This window comes from Hemitrygon akajei, chromosome 3 (genome assembly GCF_048418815.1).
Source record: "Hemitrygon akajei chromosome 3, sHemAka1.3, whole genome shotgun sequence".
Lineage (NCBI taxonomy): Eukaryota > Metazoa > Chordata > Chondrichthyes > Myliobatiformes > Dasyatidae > Hemitrygon > Hemitrygon akajei.
The window spans coordinates 35413762-35438030 of NC_133126.1; the positions used below are offsets into that span (position 1 = coordinate 35413762).

General features: G+C 40.8%; 1 protein-coding gene across 1 annotated transcript in view; it reads left to right on the forward strand.

The window, feature by feature from the left end:
- six4a (SIX homeobox 4a) overlaps window positions 1–23170 on the forward strand; it is a 29086-nt gene extending 5916 nt beyond the window's left edge. The window contains exons 2-4 of the mRNA XM_073039539.1: window positions 118–476; window positions 591–812; window positions 17441–23170. Of these exons, the coding sequence (XP_072895640.1) occupies window positions 118–476; window positions 591–812; window positions 17441–18258 (1399 nt within the window). The 3' untranslated portion in view covers window positions 18259–23170. The remainder of the gene's footprint in view (window positions 1–117; window positions 477–590; window positions 813–17440) is intronic.
- Window positions 23171–24269: the final 1099 nt, after the last annotated feature.

The window sequence follows — 24269 nt, forward strand, 5'->3', positions numbered from 1 at the left end:
AGTACTATCCATCCCTATTATGCCAAGTGAAATATTCTTAAACAATAGCTTTAAATATTGATCTTCTGTAATAAACATTAATAACATAGAGTGAGTAATTCTAATCTTGTTTTACAGTGAGTCAGATGGTAATCACAGTACTGAAGATGAATCCACCAAGGGTCAAGATGACATGTCACCTCGACCACTATCCAATCCATCTGAAGGAATGAACCAGTCCAATATCCATATTCATCCAGAAGGCATGTTCATGCATCATATCGGGGAACTGAAGCCCTCCCAGAGCTCCTCTGGCATACTACTGAATGGAAACCTAGTAACTGCAAATGGATCTCCTGTTTTTTACAATGGAGGTTCTTTCATCCAAGGGCCCACTGGTGTCCTTGTAAATGGTCTGTCATTAGGAAATGCCCAAGCAATAAGTTTAAGTCCTGTAGCAACCACTCCAAGTGTGCTGGTTAACAATATTTCAAATGGTAAGTGATTAAAATAGTTGCTCTTCTTCAAATAAGACCATTTAGAAACTAGTCAGAAATGGCATCCTGTTTGATTATGACTTTCCAATCCAAATTAATGTGTACTCTTCCCAGGCTCTGTTAATGGCACAGAAATTAAAACTGAAAATGTACACATCGTCCCCTCTCAAGAAGAGGCATCTTCAAGTTCTACAGAAGTGAACCAAGGCCCAACACAAGTAAGCCAGTATAGCCTTGTGCAGCTCCAGAACTCGGAGAATAATATCCAACTGGTAAATGGAAATGTTGGGATTCCTTCACTGCAGCTGCCTTCTGTTTCTGCTACTTCATCTCAAGGCAAGTTGCATTTGCATTTCTTTTTCTCTGATCTAGACACTGTCTATATATTTTGAACTCTTAACTCTTAAAAATGAACAGTTTAGTTTGATTGCATAATACCAAATGCAAGGTATTAATATAATTGACATACCACTTTGTGGAAGTGGCACTATTGAGCTGAGAAGCATCATGTCTGACAAATGTAGGCCTTATTCATTCTTTAACAGCTGACCAGCTGCATGCAAACATCATCAGCTTACTTAACTGGATTGGTATTTGGACATGTATATTGTGGAAAAATCCTTTTGAATCTTTGAGCAACTGGTGCCTTGTTTTGTAACTTTCACCTATAAAACAAACATGCATCCTGGAATTTAACTTTGCAATATAAAATTTCCAGCAACAAAAAAAAAAGAAACATATGCCTGACCTGTGCTGGAAATGTGATGAGTGCAGTATTTGCATAGTGAATACCAACTGCTAAACAAAAAAAAATTGGCAGCATTGCTGTTATCCAGTATGGTTCAGTCACTGAACAAGGTCACTGGGTGAAAGTCACAAGGCATTGGCAAAACCTGATTCCCTTTGGAAAATTGGCTTTGCATCTTGTTCTGTTCTTTACCATTAAACTTCTATTGCAGTGGCTCTTTATGTTTTTAGAGCAGACCAAGCTTCCTCATCTGATATTAGATCAGAATTGAATGCACCAATAACCTTATCAAAGGTATCTGTAATCCCCTCCAGGACCTTTCAGAATAAGCCCATTCTGTTCTGCAGACTGGTAATGTGTAGATAGCAAATGCTCACTGCCTATTAATATTGTTGCTGATGACAGCCTTGATTTTGTTACCTGCTTTCTGATTTATTAATCGATAGGAAGTGAGTGTCATCCACAATTTTTCTTGGAAACGAGCCATGTCATTTACAGGCAGAGAGCTAAAATGAAAGTTAAACAACTGAGCATGCACTGTTCTGTGTCTGTATTTGTTAAAACTTAGTTCCAGGCACAGAAATTCAATAACATAAGCCAAGAATCAGTTTATGGACTTAGGGCATGAAGGATTATGTGGAGAAAACAGGAGATTGGGATTGAGAGAGAAATAGATGAGCCATGAGGAAATATCGGAGCAGACTTGATAGGGCAAATGCCTCTATCTTACTAATGGTGATAGTAATAATTCAGAACAAGACAGATGTTGCATGAACTGATCGAGCAACTTTTCCAGCCCTTGAGGCATGAATAAGACCTACAAGTATCTGGGAGTACAGTTAGACGAGAAGCTAGACTGGACTGCCAACACAGATGCCTTGTGCAGGAAGGCACAGAGTCGACTGTACTTCCTTAGAAGGTTGGCGTCATTCAATGTCTGTAGTGAGATGCTGAAGATGTTCTATAGGTCAGTTGTGGAGAGCGCCCTCTTCTTTGTGGTGGCGTGTTGGGGAGGAAGCATTAAGAAGAGGGACGCCTCACGTCTTAATAAGCTGGTAAGGAAGGCGGGCTCTGTCGTGGGCAAAGTACTGGAGAGTTTAACATCGGTAGCTGAGCGAAGGGCGCTGAGTAGGCTACGGTCAATTATGGATAACTCTGAACATCCTCTACATAGCACCATCCAGAGACAGAGAAGCAGTTTCAGCGACAGGTTACTATCGATGCAATGCTCCTCAGACAGGATGAAGAGGTCAATACTCCCCAATGCCATTAGGCTTTACAATTCTACCGCCAGGACTTAAGAACTTTTTAAAAGCTATTATTAATGCTTTTTGAGATAATGATTTAGATGCATATCATATTTTTTACTGAGTTAAGTATTGTATGTAATTAGTTTTGCTACAACAAGTGTATGGGACATTGGAAAAAAGTTGAATTTCCCCATGGGGATGAATAAAGTATCTATCTATCTATCTATCTAAGGGAATTTACCCTCCCATTTGAAATTTACATTCAATTTAAAATTTTACTCCTTTATAGTTTTTTATTTCTCTTTGCGTTTCTAACCATTCTCCCCAACAAATAGTTTTATTGATTTTCGCAATCTACGGATAAATATCTATTTAAGATGATCAATTTTGTTCTTCCTTTTCCCACTCACTTTACAGGTATTTTTTCCACTTCCACCTCCAAAAGAGGTTCCTAGGAATATAGTTCACTGAAAGTGGCATCACAGGTAGACAGGTTAGTGAGGGAAGTGATTGGTGCACTGGCCTTCATCGCTCAGAGAAGTGAGTATAGGAGTTGAGACATTGCATTGCAATTGCACAAGCCGTTGGTGAGGCTGTACTTGGGAGTGCTGTGTACAGTTTTGTGGTCGCCCTGTAATAGGAAAGATGACTGTTGTCTCTCCTCTCATTGTGGAAGGAGTGGTATCTGCCTCTCCTTTGTTAGAGAGAGAGAGAGAGAGCCTGTGGGATGTTGAAATATTGGAGTGAACAGTTAGTTTTTGAAGGACTGTAGACCATGGTCTCTCTTTGGGGTCTTTGCTTTTGCTTGCATGGTGGATGGTGGGAATGCTGATGTTTCTGCTAGAATAAGTGGGGGAGGGGGAGTTTGATGCTGCTTGTGCATGGGGTCTTTATGTTTTTTCTGTCATTCATTCTTGGGGGGTTTTCTTCTGTTTCAAGGCTGTCTATGAAGAGTAAGAATTTCAGGTTGTGTATTGTATACATTCTCTGATATTAAATGGAACCATTGGACTATTGAAAGAGTGCAAAGAATATTATGAGAATATTCTCAGGGGCCTGAGTTGCAAGGAGAGATTGGGCAAGCTAGGACTTTACTCCTTCGAATGTTAGAGAAAGAGGGGCAACCTTGAAGAAGTGTATATGAGGATCATAGATTGAGTGAGTGCACATGGTCTTCCTAGGGAAAGGGAATCAAAAATTAGAGGGCATAGGTATAATTTGAGATGGGAAAGGTGTAAAAAGAACCCGAAGGGAAACTTCCTCATGAAGAAGACGGTGCACATATGGGAAGTTGTTGAGACAGGTCTGATAGCAACATGTTAAAAGGCATTTGGATGAGTATATGGATAAGAATGGTTCCCGTCCTGGTGTCTGTGGATCCATCAGGGTCCATGACATAAAAAAGGTTGGTAACCCTGATACAGGCTAAATGGTGGCAAATGGGACCAGCTTTGGTGGGTATCTTGGCTGGCATGGACGAGTTGGGCCTTTGGGTCTGTTTCCATGCTACTGTATTCCAGAAAGATTGGCTTTATTTGTCACATGTACATCGAATCAAATTAAAGCAGACTGTGCTCTGCTCAGGGCAGCCCACAACTTCCTAACCCTAACTGAACATCTTTGCAATGTGAGTGGAAACCGGAACACACAAAGGAAACTCGCGCCATCACGGAGAGATGCCTTACAGACAGCGGCGGGAATTGATCCCCACTCAGTGATTGCTGGTGCTGTACAGCAATTATGCCAATCATTACACTACCGTACCACCCTTTCAATGACGAGCATTGCAGGAAAATACTGTTTTCTATTTAACATATCTTTGAGTTGTATCGACTAGCACCCTAATTACTTATCAGTCTTCTCAAGGGACATTAGATCTTTACAAAAGATTTTATCGTTGCCCTCCTTCCTTCTGTCTTATCTCTCCTAGTTCCCTTTTCCTTGACATTCAATCTTGTCCTCTGTCTTAACTTTACAGTAATCCTGTTTGCTTTCCAGCATAAAATGCCCTATTTCCACTCTCCTCATCACGCTATATTTGAAGGCATCATCCAGAGCATTTGTCATCTCCAGGCTCAACCATTAAAATTTTTCTGCTTGTCTCCAGTTCTCTGCAAACTGCAGCTCCTCTAAAGAATAACTTGTCTCTATCAAACATGCATTCAGTCGCATTTGCTATCAAACATTTCTTCATTGACATTATTCCCAATGTCCTACTTCTGAAAAATAAACACGTTTAGAAATATGTTTAGATTAATTTATCACAGACATGGTTTGACTTGCCTTGCTCATCAGACCAGGACTATTCAGTACTATCTACACCCTTGCATCCCTCTTCCTCTAACCCCACCCTCCCACCACCCCACACTCAGACATGTACGGAAGTCATTATATGATGAAGACTATTCATTCAGTTGGTATTGCCCAGTTCAACCTTGTTTCTGCATCACCACCAAACCAATTTCTTCTCCATCTCCGTTCATCTGCTATGAGCCTGTGTCCATTCCAAACCTGTGGCGCATCTGTGTCTATTCCAATTATATATCTCTGAACTGTTCATTATTCAATTTCTCTTCCTGACCCCTAGGCCTGCCAATATTTTGAATGGTTCTCTGGGTGATCTCCTTTTCCAAATCTACCAGCGTCATTATCCTCAAAGAAAATAACTGACTCCTCCCCCTCCCTGTTTTGCCTATCGCCTTTTGTTTCTCTCTCCCCTCCCCATCTTTTAAATCTACCCCTCATCTTTTCTTCTCCAGTCCTGTCAAAGGGTCTCGGCTCAAAACATTGACTGCACTCTTTTTCATAGATGCTTCCTGGCCTGCTGAGTTCCTCCAGCATTTTGCGTGTGTTGCTTGGATTTCCAGCATCTGCAGATTTCCTCTTGTTTGTGACTCCTCCATCCTTGGAGGTTGAGTGATGTGGTAATGTTGGTGGCAGGTGGAGTGCAATATGTCCTGTTTGTCAGTTCCATTAGTTGCTAAAATTCTCATCTCACAAATCTGTACTAGTGTTTCCCCCAGCACTATCATTCGGTTACTTTATTTTGGTTTAGTTAGACTCTGAAACAAATGTAAATTTAATCACAAAGTACAATCTCTGTGGCTGAACTATTCTTATTCGCATTTCTTGAGATTCTGCAGTTGCTGAAAATCCAGAGTAACACACACACAATGATGGAGGAACTCAACAGTGAACCAGGATCTGTGGAGAGGAATAAACAGTTGACATTTATTTCAATGAAATGTCAACTGCTTCTTCTGCATAGATTTTGCCTGGCCTGCTGAATTCCTCCAACATTTTGTTTGTATTACTTCGCATTTTTGGATTTACCTCAAGCCTTTGACATGACCATCTGCTTCAATCTGAAATTTGTTCTGATTCCAGTCTTGACTTCTTAGCAATTCCATGAAAACCTCCCCCAGTGTCATTGTTGCTGCTTTTGAACTCTCCTAGCAATTAGACTACAGTTACTTTCCTTCTACCATGCTAGCTCTTGTGTTCTTTCTCTGAAGCTCTACGTACAATCCGCCCCACCACCAGCTGTATTAATTTTTCTGGTACTTGTATTGTTAATCCACTTGCTCAGTATCTATTTATGGATTACCTACAGTTTCACCCAAGTGCAAAAGGAGAGGAAAAAATGGTAAGGTAGTGTATATGGATTTATCATACATCAGATCGATTCATTGTCCATCTGACGGTAGAGGGGAAGAAGCTGTTCCCAAAATGTTGAGTGCATGTCTTCATGCTCCTGTACCACCTCCTTGATGGTAGGAATGAGAAGCGGGCATGTTCCAGGTGATGGGGGGTCCTTAATGGTGGAAGGCGCGTTTTTGAGGATGTCCTCGTTGATGGAGTTGCTGAGTTTGCAACCCTCTTATAGCTTTTTCCAATCCTTGCATCCTCTGTGCCAGATGGTCATGCAACCAGTTCAAGTGTTCTCCACAGTACCTCTGTAGAAGTTTGCTAGAAACTGAGATTTGTGAATGAGACAGAAACACTTACCTTTAGGTCCCAAGCCAATCTCCATTACTTCTGAATCAGTTCCATCCTGCCCTTTGGATGCTGTGTGAAGAAAATAGTTCACAATCTCAGTCCATTATCTCGGCTGAGCTGAGGGTCTGAATCTCAGGATCTGGGGATCTCTTTTACCAGTCATTCCCATCGCACACTAATTTCCCTGTGACCCATTCCGTCATGCATACCCGTGAAAGCTACATGGTTCTTCCACCAGTCACCTTCACTAGGTATAACTCAGAAAAATTAATTAAACTAACAAGCAGTATATATTTAGGAGAAAACTGGGAAACATTTAGTCAGGAACAATGTGTAAACTCAAGATAGAAAATGTAGGAGGTCAGAATTCACCAGAGTTATTGAGTTGGTGAGGAAGGTACAGGACTATCTTTTACCACTGTGTAAAAATGTACATTCATTTTACTGATTTAGTTCTTAAATTTTGTTTTTATATAAATCTTGACAGTCAGTATCCTATTTCTTTTCACGTGGATAGTCAAAAACAAATGAAATGAAGTGGGAATAGAGGGAGAATGAAAAGCCTACACAAAAAATTCAGTCACCGTTTCTAAAACTATGCATTCAGTCCTTTTATTTGTTAATACCTTTCTACTTCCAATTATTTTTATGTCAAGTTAACTACAGTACTGAAAATAGTTTAGAAAATGGAGAGATGGATGGGGGGGGGGCAAGCAAGCAAGGGCGTTTCCCTGTAGTACTAGCTAAAAAGTTTGATAAGACCATAAGACAAAGAAGAAGTAGGCCATTCAACCCAAAGCTGGGTGGCAGTGTAAAATATGAGGAGGATGTTAGGAGAATGCAGGGTGACTTGGACAGGTTGGGTGAGTGGGCAGATGCATGGCAGATGCAGTTTAAGGTGTATAAATGTGAGGTTATCCACTTTGGTGGCAAGAACAGGAAGGCAGGTTACTATCTGAATGGTGTCAAGTTAGGAAAAGGGGAAGTACAACAAGATCTGGGTGTCCTTGTTCATCAGTCACTGAAAGTAAGCATGCAGGTACAGCAGGCAGTGAAGGAAGCTAATGGCATGTTGGCCTTTATAACAAGAGGAGTTGAGTATAGGAGCAAAGAGCTCCTTCTGCAGTTGTAGAGGGCCCTGGTGAGACCACACCTGGAGTATTGTGTTCAGTTTTGTTCTCCAAATTTGAGGAAGGACATTCTTGTTATTGAGGGAGTGCAGCATAGGTTCATGAGGTTAATTCCCAGGATGGCGGGGCTGTCATATGTTGAAAGATTGGAGTGACTGGGCTTGTATGCACTGGAATTCAGAAGGATGAGAGGGGATCTGATTGAAACATATAAGATTATTAAGGGATTGGACACACTAGAGGCAGGAAACATGTTCTCGATGTTGGGGGGAGTCCAGAACCAGAGGCCACAGTTTAAGAATAAGGGGTAGGCCATTTAGAACGGAGTTGAGGAAAAACTTTTTCACCCAGAGAGTTGTGGATCTATGAAATGCTCTGCCTCAGAAGGCAGTGGAGGCCAATTCTCTGGATGCTTTCAAGAAAGAGATAGAGCTCTTAAAGATAGTGGAGTCAAGGGATATGGGGAGAAGGCAGGAACTGGGTATTGATTGTGGATGATCAGCCATGATCACATTGAATGGTGGTACTGGCTCGAAGGGCCGAATGTCCTACTCCTGCACCTATTGTCTATTGACTCTGCTCAGCAATTCAGTCATGGCAAATTTATTTTCCCTCTAAACCCCATTCTCCTTTGATGCCCTTAAAACCTATCAACCTCTGTTAAAAGACACCCAAAGACCTGGCCTCCACAGCCATCTGTGGCAATGAATTCCACAGATTCAACAAACCTCTGCTGAAAAAGACCTTCCTTATTTCTTTTATAAAGGGACATCCTTCTAATCTGAGGCCGCGCCCTCTCCCATCATCTCTATGTCCACACTGTCTAGGCCTTTCAATATTTGATAGGTTTCAATGAGACCCCCCCCCCCCCCCATTGAAGTGCAGAAGCATAAAACGCTCCTCATATGTCATCCAGGGATCATTCCAGTAAATCATCTGAACCTGTTCCAATGCCAGCACATCCATTCCCAGATATGGGGCCCAAAGCTGCTATAATATTTTAAATGTGGTCTGATCAATGCCTTATAAAGCCTCAGCATTACATCTTTGCTTTTATATTCTAGTCCTCTTGAAGTGAATGTTAACAGTGCATTTGCATTCCTTACTACAGACTCAACATGTAAGTTAATCTTTAGCAAGTTCTGCACTAGGACTCAGCCTCTTTGCACCTCTGATTTCTGAGTTGTAACCACACTTAGAAAATAATTACCACGTTATTCCTTCTACCAGAGTGCATGACCATACACTTCCTCAGACTGCAGTGCAGCTACCACTTCTTTACCCATCTCCTAATCTGTTTCAAGTCCTGCTGCAGGCCTCCTGCTTTCTCAACACTGCCCACCCCTCCATCTTTCCTTGTATCATCCACAAACCTAGCCACAAAGGCATCAATTCTGTCATAAAACCATAAGACCTAGGAGCAGAACTAGGCCATTCAGCCCATTGAGTCTGCTTCGCCATTCCATCATGGCTGAACCCGGATCCCACTCAACCTCATTCACCTGCCTTCTCGCCATATCCTTTGATGCCCTGACCAATCTGGAAACGATCAACTTCCGCCTTAGATATACCCGCGGACTTGGCCTCCACCGCAGTCTGTGGCAGAGCATTCCACAGATTCACTACTCTGGTTAAAATAATTTCTCCTTACCTCTGTTCTAAAAAGTCAGCCCTCAGTTTGAGGCTGTGTTCTCTAGTCTGGATAACCCCACCATAGGAAACATCCTCTACACATCCACCCTATCCAGTCCGTCCTTTCAGTATTTAGCAGGTTTCAATGAGATCCCCAAGCATTCTTCTAAGTTCCAGTGAGTACAGGCCCAAAGCTGCCAAATGTTCCTCATGTGTTAACCCCTTCATTCCTGGAATCATCCTCGAGAATCTCCTCCGACAACACCAATGACAACACATCCCTTTTGAAATATGGGGACCAAAATTATTGACAATACTTCATGTGCAGCCTGACTAGTGTCTTATAAAGGCTCAGCATTATCTCCTTGCACTTATATTCTATTCCCCTTAAAATAAATTGTACTTGCCTTCTTTATCACAAACTCAACCTGTGAATTAACATTCTGGTAGTCTTGCAAGAGGACTCCCTAAGACCCCTGCACCTCTGATGTTTGAACCTTCTCCCTATTTAGATAATAGTCCACACTATTGTTCCTTTCACTAAAATGCATTAACGTACATTTTTCCAGCACTGTATTCCATCTGCCACTTTTTTGCCCTTTCTTCCAATTTGTGTAAGTCCTGTTGCAATCGCATTGCTTCCTCAGCACTACCTACCCCTCCACCTATCTTTGTATCATCCGCAAACATTGCCACAAAGCCATCAATTCCATTAGTCACTGGCAGCCAACCAGAAAAGGCCCCACTTTATTCCCACTTGCTGCCTTATGCCTGTCAGCCATTCCTCTATCACATTGGTTCCCAACCTCCGGGCCACGGAGCATACAGAGATGCAGCGGTAGCCGGAACGCATCCAGCACATCTTAAGGAAAAAAGACGAAATAAACAAGCTAATTAATTAGGTGCCGCCTGGCATGTAAATGTCGGCCCAGATCAGAGGCGCTGGGCCAGCACTTACGTGCCAGGCGGCACCTAATTAATTAGCTTGTTTATTTTGTCTTTTTTCCTAAAGATGTGCTGGGTGTGTTCTGGCTACCGCTGCACCCCTGCATGCTCTGCGGCCCGGAGGTTGGGGACCAGTGCTCTATCATGCCGGTATCTTTCCTGTAACGTAATAGGATTTTATCTTGTTAATCAGCCTCATGTGTGGCACTGTATCAAATGACTTCTGAAAATCCAGGTAAATGACATCCACTGCCTCTCCTTTGTCCACTGTGTTTGTTACTTTGTCGGAGAACTCTAACAGATTTGTCAGGCAAGATTTCCCTTTTCAGAAGCCATGCTGAATTTGACTTATTTTATCATTAGTCTCCAAGCACCCCAAAACCTCATCCTTAATAATTGACTTCAACACTCTCCCAACCACTGAAGTTAGGCTAACTGGCCTATCATTTCCTTTCTAGAAGATTCCTTTTTGCAATCTTTCAGTCTTCCAGGACCATGCCAGAATCAAGTAATTCTTGAAAGATCATAACCAATGCATCCATTATCTCTTCAGAAACCTCTCTCAGGACACTGGGATATAGTCTGTCTTGTTCAGGTGACTTATCCACCTTAAAACCTTTAAGTTGCCTTGCACTTTTTTCTTTGTAATAGCAATGGAACTCACTCCTGCTCCCTGACACTCACAGAGCTCTGGCACACTGCTGGTGTCTTCCATAGTGAAGATTGATGCAAAGTACCCATTAAGTTCAATTGCTATTTCTTTGTCCCCCATTACAACCTCACCAGCATCATTTTCCAGTGGTCCAATATCAACTGTCAGCTCCCTTTTACTCTTTATATAACTGTAAAAACTTCTAGATCCCGCTTTCTGTTATTGACTAGTTTGCCCTCCTATTTCATCTTTTCCTTTCTTATAGCTTTCTAGTTGCCTCTTGTTGGATTTTAATAGCTTCCCAGTTATCTGACTTCCCACTCACTTTAGCTACCTTATATGCCCTTTCCTTGGCTTTCATGCAGTCCTTAACTTCCCTTGTCAGCCATTTGCCTACCCCCGCCATATGAGAACCATTCCTTCTATGGGTCATATCTATCCTGCACCTTGTGAACTATTCCCAGCAACTTCAGTCATCCCTGCTCTGTCGTCATCCCCACCAGTATCCTCTTACAATCCACTTGGGCAAGCTTCATTCTCATGCCTCTGTAATTCCCTTTATTCCATTGCGACACTGATACTTCGGACTTGTGCTTCTCCCTCTCAAATTTCAGTGTGAATTCAATCATATTACGATCACTGCCTCCTAAGGGTTCCTTTACGTTAAGCTCCCTAATAAGATCTGGGTTATTACACAACACCCAAGCTAAGATAGTCCTTCCCCAAGTAGGCTCAAGCACAAGCTGCTCTAAAAATTCATCTCGTAGGCATTCAACAAATTCCCTCTCTAATTATCTGACACCAGCCTGACTTTTCCAATCCCCTTGTATATTGAAGTCCCCCCATTACAATTGTGACATTACTCTTATTATATGTCTTTTCCAGCTTACTTTGCAAACTCAACCCCACATCCTGGCTACTATTTGGAGATCTAGATATGATTCCCATAATGTTTTTTTTACCCTTGCAGTTCCTTAATTCCACCCACAAAGGCTCAACATTCTCTGACCCAATGTCACCTCTTTCTAAAGATGTAATTCCATCTCTTACCTATAGTGCCACATCACCAGCTATGCCTTCCTGCCGTCCTTTCGATACAAAGTATGTCCTTTGATGTTAAGCTCCCAACTATGGCTGCCTTTCAGCCACGACTCAGTGATGCCCACAACATCATACCAACCAATCTCTAATTGCGCCAAGAGTTCATCCACCTTATGCTAAATACTATGCGTGTTTAAATACAGCTGAATTTGTCCAACTCAGTGATGCTCACAACGTCTTACTGACCAATCTCTACATCTTATTCCGAATGCTACGCACATTTAAATACAGCACCTTCAGTCCTGCACTCTTTGCCCTTATGGATTTTGCCTCTGTGGTACAACTTAACTCTTTGCTGTGTCTGCATTTGTAGCCACTCATTGGCTTGTCCTTCCTTACATTCATGTTACACCCATCATCTACTTGTAAACCCGCTGGCTCCTCCTCAGCTCTATCATACCGGTTCCCATCCCCCTGCCATACTAGTTTAAATCACTCCCAACAGCTCTAGTAAACATACCTGCAAGAATATTGGTCCCCCTCGGAATCAAGTGCAACCCCAGTCACGCCTGCCCCGGAGGAGGTTCCAATTATCTCCAATTCTTCAGCCACACATTTTTCTACCACCTTATTCTTAACTTCACTGACGCGTAGCACAAACGGTTAATCCCAAGATTACTACCCTTGAGCTCCTGCTTCTCAGCTTCCTTCCTAACTCCTTGTATCCTTTTTTTCACGACCTCCTTCCTTTTTCTACCTATGTCATTGGTACCAAAATGTACCATGACTTCTGGCTGCTCCCCTCCCTTTTCAGGATATTGTGGACACGTTCAGAAACATAATGGACCCTGACACCTGGTGGGGAAAACTACCACCTGTTTTTCCTTTTCACATCCACAGAATCGCCTGTGTGTCCCCAATTACTGCTACCATCCTCATCTGTTCCCTACCCTTCTGAGCTACAGGGCCAGACTCAATGCCAGAGGCACGACCGCTGTTGCTACCCCCAGGTAGGTTCCCCCACCCGCCAACAGTACTCAAAATGGAGTACTTATTGCCATCAGATCATTAACATATAACATGAAAAATAACTGACCCTCCCAGAACACCACTAGTCACCAGAAAGCCCCCTTTATTCCCATTCTTCGCCTTCTATCAGTCAGCCAATCTGTTCATGCTAGTATCTTTCTTGCAAAACCATGGGCTTTTACCTTGTTTAACAGTCTCACGTGTGGTGCCTTATCAAAGGCCTTTTGAAAGTCCATATAAGCAATATTAACTGACTTTCCTTTGTCAATCCTGTCTGTTATCTCCTCAAAGAATTCCATAAGATTTGACAGGCAAGAGTTCCCCTTAAGCGAATCATGCACTGACTTTGGCCTGTTTTATCGTGCACCTCAGAGTACCCTAAAACCTCATCCTTAATAATAGATTCCCCAAGTACCCCAAAACCTAATTCTTAACAATGGAATCTAGTGTCTTGCCAACCACTGAAGTCAGGCCAACTGGCCTGTAATTTCCTGTCTTTTGCCTACACCCACCTGCTTCTTGAAAAGTGGAGTGACATTTTTGTGATTTACTGCTGTTACTAGTAGTAAAGAGTGAGGTGACAAACTAAGATGCTACAGCCCCACCATTAGTGACAGAATGCAATTACAATGGGACAAATTTACAGGAAGGTTTTCCATTTCATCGCCATGGTAACATGGCAGTTAATGCGATGCTATTACACCTCAGGGCGTTGGAGTTAAGAGTTCAATTCCAGCATCCTCTGTAAGGAGTTTGTAGATCCTTCCCTTAACCACAGAGGTTTCTTCCCACCGTCCAACGACATGGCGGTTACTAGGTTAGTTGGTTAAATAGGTGGGTTGCTGGGCACTGTAGGTAGTTAGGCCGGAAGGGCCTGTTTCACACTGTATCTCTAAAGAAATAGTATCATTTGACAATAGTCAGTAAATTGCAATGGGAGTATATAAGCTAGGAAATTTGATAATGCCAAATTATCAACTCTAGGTCAAAGTGAAGCTGTTCTGGGTTGTTTTATGTCAATCAGAAATTTGGCTGTACATTTCCCAGAACGGTTTACCACCGCATTACCTGAAGCATCAGGCGGCATGGTAGTGTAACAGTTAGTGTAATGCTTTATAGCACTAGCGACCCGGGTATAATTCGCACTCTTTAAGGAGTTTGCATGTTTTCCCACATTCAGGTAGTAAATTGGATGAGACAATGGTAATGTGGGAGGGGCCAGATAGCTGTAGGAGATGGTTGCCTCTCTGACTGGAGGCCCATGACTAGTGGAGTGCTGCAGGGATCGGTGCTGGGATCTAGATGATCACTGGTTAACTGAATCAGCAAATTTGCAGATGGCACCAAGACTGGGGGTGTAGTGGACAGTGAGGCTTGCAGTGGGATCTGGACCTGCTGGAAAAATGGGAGATGGTATTTAATGCAGACTAGTGCGGGGTGTTGCGCTTTGGTAGGAATAAACAGCATCTTACACAGTGAACAGTAGGGCACAGGAGTGTGACTGAAGAAAGGATTCTGGGAATACAGGTCCATAATTTGTTGAAAGTGGTGTCATGGGTAGACAGGGTCGTAGAGAAAGCTTTTGGCACATTGGCCTTCATAAATCAAAATATTGAGTACAGAAGACAGTATGTTGAAATTGTATAAGACATTTGGTGAGTTCCAGTTTGGAGTATAGTGTGCATTCTTAGCTACTTAACCTACAGGAAAGATGTAAGTAAGGTTGAAAGAGTACAGAGAAAATTTACAAGGATGTTGCCAGGTCTGGAGGAACTGAGTTATTAGGACTTTATCCCTTTAAACGTAGAAGATTGAGAGGAGATTTGACAGAAGTATAAAAATTATGTGGGGTATGGATAGGGTAAATGCAAGCAGGCTTTTTCCACTGAGGTTGGGTGGGACTCCAACCAGAGGTCATGGGTTAAGGGTGAAGGGTGAAAAGTTTAAGGGGAAACATCTTCACTTAGAGGGTTACGAGAGTATGGAACAAGCTGCCAGCACAAGTGGTGCATGCAAGCTCGATTTCAACATTTAAGAGAAGTTTGGATAGGTACATGGAGTGTAGGGGTACAGAGGGCTATGGCCCCAGTGCAGGTTGATAGTAGTTGGCAGTTTAAATAGTTCAGCATGAACGAGATGAGCCGAAGGGATTGTTCCTGTGCTATACTTCTCTGTGACTCTCTTCCAAAGACGCATGGGTTAATAAGTTAATTGTCACATGGGTGTAATTGGGTGATGCAGGCTTGTTGGGCCAGAAGGTCCTGTTACTGTGCTGTATCTCTAAGAAGAGATAGTTTTGTTCTCTGTGCAATCTTCCTTTTGCTGAGTAATTTGCTTTCAGTTGTACTGTGAATGCCTGCTGGGAAGTTTAGATTAATAAGTTAGCAATAGTTCTCAGGTGGTGCAGGATCTCTTAAGATCTATCGTTCCTGGTACCTCTCAGTTTCCTACACTCCAAGGAAAAAAACCTTATATCCAACCTCTCCCTAAACTCAATCCCTAGCAACATCTTCCTAAATCTTTTCTGCACTCTTTCCTGTTTAATAACATCTTTTGTATGGCAGGGTGACCAAAACTGTACTATATTCCAAGCGAAGCCTCATTATTGTCTTTTAGAATTGCTCCATAATTTGTATTCTCAATATCCTGACTGAGGGACCATGATGACTCTTAAAAAGTTTTGAGGGATCTTGAAAGACAGACACTGTATTTCATCCCATCATTTTAGTTTTTAATTCTGTTGCACTTTAATTCAATTTTAATTTAGAGCTCCAGCACAGTAAACAGCCCTTCCAAGCCACATAATTACAACCATGTGATCCATTAACCGCGTAAACTGTAGGAGGAAACTGGATCACCCACACATGGTCATGGGGAAAAGGTACAAACTCCTTACAGACAGTGGTGGGAATTGAACCCTGGTAGCTGCCGCTGTAAAATGATGTGCTAATCGCTGCACTACTGTGCCACACACTAAGAGTTTTCATGGAGATACAATGTAGAAATTTTCCTTTTGGCTACATTGTCTCAGCACCAGCCATCAAGCTAAGTTACACAAAGTTACATTAAGCCTTTTACTTTATTCTTCCCAAATCCCCATCAACTTTCCCAGATTCCTTCTCTCGCCCTGTACGTTGGGGGTAATATACAATGGTCAACTAATATGAAACACGAGCAGTGGGAGGCAACGTCCAAGGAGCACGTGCAAACTTGACACAGCTGGTCAGGATTGAACCAGGGTCTCTGGCTCTGCAAGGGCAGCAGCTCTACCACTGTGCCGCCATTCATTAACCTGTCACACCATGGATCGTCTGGAATGCCCTGGGGGCAGCTCGCAAGAGTCGCCATGCTTCTTGTGCCAACTTATTAACTCTTTAACTAATCCGTGCTTCTTTGGAGCGCGGGAGGAAATTGGAGCACCCAAAGGAGACAATGCAGTCATGGGGAGAATGTACAAATTCCTTATCAGCAGCAGCGGGAATGAACCACCAGTCTTCTGATTGCAGGCACTGTAAAGTGTTACAGTATCATGGCACTTTATTTGATTATTTAATTGCATTCATTTTCAGTATTATATTGCTTCTAAAGCAAGTTACATTTCAATTTTTTTGTTTTGTAGAACATATAACAGCACAGTACAGGCTCCTAGGCCCATGGTGTTGTGCCCTCCCCTAATCAAATACTTTCTCATAGCGCCTGCTCCTATTGCTCCTATCTCTGTCCAAAGCTATGCTGAAGTTCAGGGAGTTGTGGTCCTGTCTCCAAATTGCTCGTCCACCAATAATTTGACACCTGACCAGGTTCACTACACTAACTTGCAGCATTTTCACAAAAATGTTTGTGTTATCTGCGCAATACACGCCGTCGATGACAGTAGCATTTGATGAAAGTGGATTTTCCCGTTATAATACAGCCTTTGTGTGTGCTAAAATTCTGACAGCAGGGATTTAACCTGGCAGAAACAAAATTGTCAAGTATGATTGAGAGGGGTAGAAGGGATGCGACTATGGTATTTTATTGGAGGAAGCATCTACAGGACGGCCACTAAATACACAGCCTCAAACTGTGTTTATTTGTTTTTCTTCCGGCTTGGGGTTTTCAGTAGTTTTCGAGTTCGCTATGTCCTGCAGAAGTAACGGCAGTGCTAATGTTGGAAAACATAATTAACAATTACTGTGTATCGCAGTATGTCTTTTTAATGTGGAGTGAAATAAACAATAGATTTCAAACTGTTAAGTGTCTGCTTTTAACAACGCAATTGCATTCAGTTGATCGTAACCCAGACTTCTTAAATTTGCTTCTGGAGATGGTTTGAATCATCTTACTGTTATTTTGTATAAATGAGCATTTTATTCCCGCGTCCAATTTAAGGAGAAAAAACTAACAATATAGAAATAACTATGGCAGCAACATTGTACATTCTCATAAATCAGTACAATGTTTACAGTTTAAATAGGGTGCCTCGTGTATATGTTTTTACAGTGGGTTGTTATTACATGTACACTTCAATATGATTTACACTTTATCCTGTTTTACAGGAAACATTTTGATAACAAATACATCTGAGGGAGGAACATTCCTAAGCGGTACTGCAGCCAGTCTACAGCAAGGTAAGGTTTTCTTGGCTGCCACACTCCCTCCAAATGCAGTGATGTGTGCATTACCTAATTCAGGACAGGCTGTACCTCCAGTCAAGCAAGAAACAGTGGATGGGGGCCTAATCTTTTCACAATTGATGTCTGTGAGTGGAAATAATCAATTGAATGTTAATACCTCTACTGGGAATCAAGCTGTTACAGCACTACAAACTCAATCGTCGCCTCTGGTAAACACAGGCCTTTCTCACAGCCTGCCTTTGACTTCCTCAAATCTACTGAATACATCAAATACCTTAAGCTTCAGCCTCACGGTGAGTCTTCCACTGTCGACAACTGCATCTCTAAATTGTGACCAGCATTTGCCATCTACTGAAACAAATGCAGTTCCTGTGTCAATGGCCAACAATGAGTATGCTACACTCCAGAACTGCAATCTGCTCTCACACTCCGGCCAAGAGACTGTAACAGAATCTAATACTGGAGCTTCTGACATGCGAGATAAACCCAGAAATCCCATCTCTGAGGAGGCACATGTATTCAGTAGTGGGCACGTGTCAGTACTTCACCCCCCTGTAAAAGAAAACTACTTGGTCGTCTTGGAGAACAAACCTAGTAACCATCTGACAGTGATGGACTCTAAATCCAAATATGTTATAAATGATGTGGTTAATAATGTCTGCAAAGAATTAGAAACGGAAGAAAAAGAACTAGCAAAACTTCAAAATGTTCCCATGGATGAAGATATCGGTGATTTATAACACTCTACGCATATGCGGCTAACTTTTGCAGATTAAACTTTTCAGTAGTTTCCGTCCTTGCATTTTAAGGCATCCTAATACAGAAGTGGTTTTGGTAGCAAACTTTATCTGCTTCATAATTTTTAAAAAATTCACAGATTGATTGAGATAACTGAAGATTGTCTGTTACACATTTTTACTGGAGTCTTGAGAATTCTTAGTTTTAAGCTGGTATTTATTTTTCCAAAGTATAAAGATGGCAAAAAAACTCATCTAGTCAGTTGAACTTAAGAATATAGTTTGGTTATTGTTTTCAAAGCACATGTCTATTATTATTATTATTATTATTATTATTGAATCTATCAGTTGTTTTATATGCATGGTTTGATATCAGCCTGCCATCAGCAAATGTTAACACTATTTTCAGCATTTCCAATGCACTGTCCACAAACTGACACATATATAATGAAAAACAGCAGTTTGCCCCTCCTCAGAGAAATGTTTAAAGAAATACTCTTCAAATGTAATTTATTCTCTGCATATTTTCAAACAGCTTCTTTTAAGACGGTACCAAAATCATATAGGAAACATTTTTGACATTTTTTAGTATGACTATTAACTGACAATCAATATCAAAACTAGAACTATAACTAGAACTACCATAACAGTATAAAAACTTATCTTTAAATATCCTGGAGTCTAATAAAAACTGTGAAAATTGACAGGAAGTTTGCCTTTCCTGTTCACCAACCTGCACAAAATACTAATGCAGATGGGATGTGGTGTAAAGGTGAACATCTCAAATTGGTACAATCCATGAAAAAAGCACTACAAGGAAACTTTATTTTTTATTAACTTTTATGTGCATGTGACTAGTTCAATTAACTACTTGAATCTTGGCTAGGGATATCATGTTTTGTGGTGTTTCTGTACATTGATTTGAGCCCCTTTTCACATAGTCACTGGGATTACTCAAAGCTGTCATACTATTAATCAATATCAAAATTAAAAGTAAAAAGACTTTAATATCTTTGTGCTTTACAAAGTACCCCTTTATCTCCCTTTTGCTGAAATACAGTACTTTTCTGTTTCATTGATGTAATGCATAACTGACACCAAAATTCCCACTTAATTTCAGTCAATTCCTGCTCGCTACCAGCATATAATCAGTGGCTGATTTATTAGCCACACCTGTTAGGTACACTAAAGTGTTCTACACACCACTGCTGTGACGTGTGGTTATCTGAGTTACTGACACCTTCCTGTCAGTTTGAACCAGCCTGACCATTCCCCTCTTACTTCCCTCAATTAATGAGGCATTTTCGCCCATAGAACTATAAACTAGAAACTGTCAGATGTGAAAATCCCAGGAGAGCAGAAGTTTTGGAGGTACTCAAACCACCCCATCAGGCATTAACCACAGTTAAAGTTACTTAGATCACACCTCTTCCTCATTCTGATGTTTGGTCTAAACAACACTGAACCTCTTGAACATTTCATTTCTGCATTGAGTTGCGGCCACACGGTTGGCTGAATAGATACTTGCATTAACTAATAGGTGTACCTTATAAAATGGCCACTAACTCTATATTGGATTCCGTTGCATTTTAAGCCAATTTTTAAAAATTTCAAACATTTGTCTTTGATTATACAAGGAGCTTAAACTGTTAGATTGTCATTAATCAAGATTTCAGATTATGCACACAATGTGGTTATGTTTTCATGGTTTATATGATCTTCCCCAATCATTAAGTGCTACAGCATTGCAGTTTTCCTGTCTGAAGTTAAGATAGTCACAGAACCACCAAGATAGGTCAAGATATCACTCTTTGTTGATTCGTAACACTTTTGTCTTCTAAGAAGCTTCTGCCAGTTATGTTAACAGCCAACAAAATGTAAATATAACATTTCTATATCAGCAAAATAATACTGTAGGTATATACAGTAACAATAATCTTGAGGTGAACACCTTCAGCTTTGGTCAGCACGTTTAATGAAGTCCTTTTCAACTGTTTGAAATGCTGTTACTTTGCAACCTAACTATCATTCAGAGAAACACTTTAATTTATTATCAATTTCTACCAGGCAATCTAATCCCATTTCAAAAATTCAACAGCCATGGTACTAAGTTCAATTATAATCATACCTTTTAGTATGCATACCTGTTTCTTGCAAATTTAACTTGCCAAAACTTGTTGCTGTTTTTAAAATCTAAGAAATCGGATTGTTGGTACAGACACTCATGTTTTTCAATTACTTGAACCTCTCCCCGAACCTGTGTGCCTTATGACGTTTTTAAAAAGTGTAAACACATATTTTCTGTTTGTGAAATGGAAATTCTGTAACTCTTTATATATGCATTTTAAATTTATGCAAGTATGTTCAATATCTTAATATGCCTTCTTGCATTCAGTGCCTCTTCGGTTTTAAATTTATTTCAAGAATGTTAGGCATCTGAAAACCTGTCTAACTCATTGAAAAAAGAGGGGGAAAAAACGATTGTTCTCCAAGCAGAATTGAATTGTAGCCAAGTATGACTTTTTTTGATATGTGAAACCTGCCTGTATGTTGAGACAATCTTCATATTATTTGGATAAGCATATTTTTATATGAGCATAAAGTTTCCCAGAGCAAATGACAATGTCAGCAGGAGGTTTGAACAAAGATTTTAATGATGCTCACCTTAAGATTTGTTTTAAAATTTAAAACCTCTATCAAAGCATCAATTATTTTTTAAAAATCCTTTCCAAAAAAGAACTGTTTTGCAGATAGTTTAAGGAGGAGTCTTGGAAAAAAAGACACTCCACAGTTCTTCTTCTATAGTAAATATTGGGTTTGTGTACTCCAGCATCAACATAACAGCTAGTAAAATAATTTGGTCTGATTTACCTTAAATCTTAGTCACCTCTTTTCAAATCATCTTTTGAACTGCTGACCTTTGAACATGTAAGGTATGAGACAGTGCATTATTTATACTTTATATTTTTTTAACTCTTATTCTAAACGGTTCTTGCAAAAAACATTTTCATGATCCTTAAAATAATTATTGGGGTGTGAAGTGATGTGTATCACTGTGTCACCTCCTTATCTGACTGCACATGAAGAAAAGTAATGTCTTTTCGATATCTAGGAATTTGTTAGTTAATGTTTTGTAGCTTACTCTTGAGGGGTACTAATTTAAAGGGAAGGTTTAATTAGCCATTGCAAGTTATATACTTTGATTTCAAGTCTGTTTTACTGTATGGTAGATTTGGCATGAAACTTTATAAACTTTTTAAGTTGTATAAACATAGACGTAATCAAACCAGTGTGAGGTATATGGATAGCTAAAACATCTATACTGCACTAACTTCTTGGTGATGGTACATTGAGCATGTATTCGTGTTTTGTGTTCACCCTTATTATACCAAAGATATTTTAAATGATAGTTTTGACATATAATCTGGTTTGTCTATACTGTTATATGACCTTTGTTTATATCCTGAAATGATTTGAACTTATTTTTCTAAACCCTATACTCAATGAACTTTATATTTATACATTTTGTATTGTCCTTTGTTTTAATTTATTGCAGTTCATGAATGTTTTTGAACCTGTGTATGAATTCAGAACTTGGGTCAGATTATTGGCTGGTTGATTGAACTTCTGCATAGCCAACAATTATCGTCATAATAGCTTCCTTTCTCGTTTGTTAACATGACAACAAAAGACCTCCTTTCAGAGCAAGGTGACATATAATTTGTCTTCAGGGCATGAAAGGATAATGGAGAGAAGGCAGGAGATTGGAGCTGAGAGGGACATGGGTCAGCCATGATGAAATGGCGGAGCAGACTTGATGGGCCAAATGGCCTAATTTTGCTCCTGTAGCTTATGGTCTTATAACTTTGTTGTCATCAGAAGCCTTGTGGTATTTTCATTTGAGTTGGAAGCCCCAGCTATAGAGAGCATATTTGACCCATCCCTACAAATGTATAAATTCAGGTGGGTTTGTGGGTAGTTGGGACGAGCTAGAGCTCTGGCAGAGCAGTTTTCTCTGTGCTGCATCAGACAGTGGGTCATACCTGCTGCTGCTGGGTATGCAGCAGTTGTAAAGCCTCACTCACCACTGGCCTATTGGGGGTGACGTGTGAGGCTACTGCTGTGATCTTAAGCTAACAGAACACCACGCAGGGATTGAATCAAATAGTTTGTCTCAGTGTTGTACTAAATATTCAGCCACTGACAGGGAGAATTATTAAATCACTGTAGAATCAGGTTGTATCCAAAGCTATGAATATGTGATCTCTCTGATATTTAATTACTTAGGTTGAATAAGCCAATTCTTTTGTAGTGGCTGACACTTAGGTATGTTTAGGTTCTGCTGAGGGGCGTTTCGGGATAAACTGCAGGAGTGTAACGCACAGAGGAAGAAGTTGTTCCTTGCTAGCTTTTTGTGCACACCACAACTTGCTGTTACTTTGCAGGTAATGCAGTAGTGGCTGATACAAAACAATAAATTGCCATTAGAATTTGTTTTAGAGCTGATGGAAATGTCAGCTCAAGAGTCCGGTGCCTTTAAAATTTTCAATTATACAAAATATTGTTGGAATATTGTACTTAGCAGCACAATAGCTTCCTTTATTCTCCAGAAAAGCACCAGAATCAGCCTTGGATCTGTGAATAAATGCCTCTCTTCCTCTGATCTTCCAGTAACAAAATTATTCTGATAGTTGGAAACTGTCACAACTCAGTTACATGTCTGCTTCCTGGCAAGTCAGGTGAAAACATTCTTTCCTTCTGTTGCAGAATGATTTTGGGCTTCAGAGTCATAAAATGATAAGCTGATGAGCTGAGGTTAGATGAGATGTTACATTTTGTGTATAAACCTAACCTCAATGAGGGGTAATCAGTCAGTTCCCAAAACTGCATTGATAATTAAAATATTTTAATAATATATGTGGTCTCCAATTTAGTCTGTTTGCATTATTAACAACAACTGGCTTGATATCTCAGGACTTCAGGAAACCCAGCAACTGGTTTGGGAAGAAGCTAAGAATGATTACCCTGATTGGAGAGAGTGTGGCTGGTGTCCCTTACTTGGGGTAAATGTTGGGATTAGGAGAAATTTCTTCATCTCAAAGTATTGTGACTCTTTGGAATTATTTACCACAAAGGAAAAGTATATGCAAGAGATTAATAAGTTCTTGGATATCAAGGGAACTGAGGGGTAGCATGTGAAAGTGAATTTGTGGTAGAAGATCACTCTTTATCTCACTGAATGTCAAATGTTACATTTAAATCACATAGCCAATTCCATTTTCTAGTAATCTTACATAAATGCCTCCAGCTCTGCCTGTGAGCTATGGAAAGTCTGCAACAACCTGTGTCAGATTGTCTGCTGTAGATCCCTTCCTGGAATCCAAACCTGTCGCTCAGGCCGAACAGGTGGCGAACATGTCAAATCCAAGAAACCCAAACTTGTGTTTGAGGTCCAGTGCATGTGGGGGGATCACATGGATTTCTGCTTTGCTGTTTGGAATCCCATATCCCCTGCCTGTGTAAACCATTCCTACCAACAGCCGTCCCGAAAGCTTTTGAGATGGTTGACCATTTTACAAATCAATCTCAGCATTTGTAAAAATAAACAAAGGAATCTCAGAAAGAACCGGTTTAGTGTCATTACACTGATAAACAATAAGCTGGCTTTTATCACTACTTGCTTTCCATGACGTTCTTGCCTGCATCTCGTCCATTTCATGCACGTCTACCCTCACCCCATGCTCCCCACCCCAACATAACAGCGATAAAGTCCCTCTTGCCTTCATTTACCACCCCACAAGCCCACATCCCCAAAGGGATCCTACCATCAGGCACCATTACTCTGCTTTCTGCAAGGGTTACTCTCTCCCTTGTCCACCAGTATGTCCTCACCTTTCTCCCTCCTGGCACTTATTTCTGCAACCATGTGAAGTTTTACTCCTGCCCCTACATCTCCTCCCTCACCAACACTCAGAGCCCTAAGCAGTGCTTCACCTACCGGGATCATTTACTGC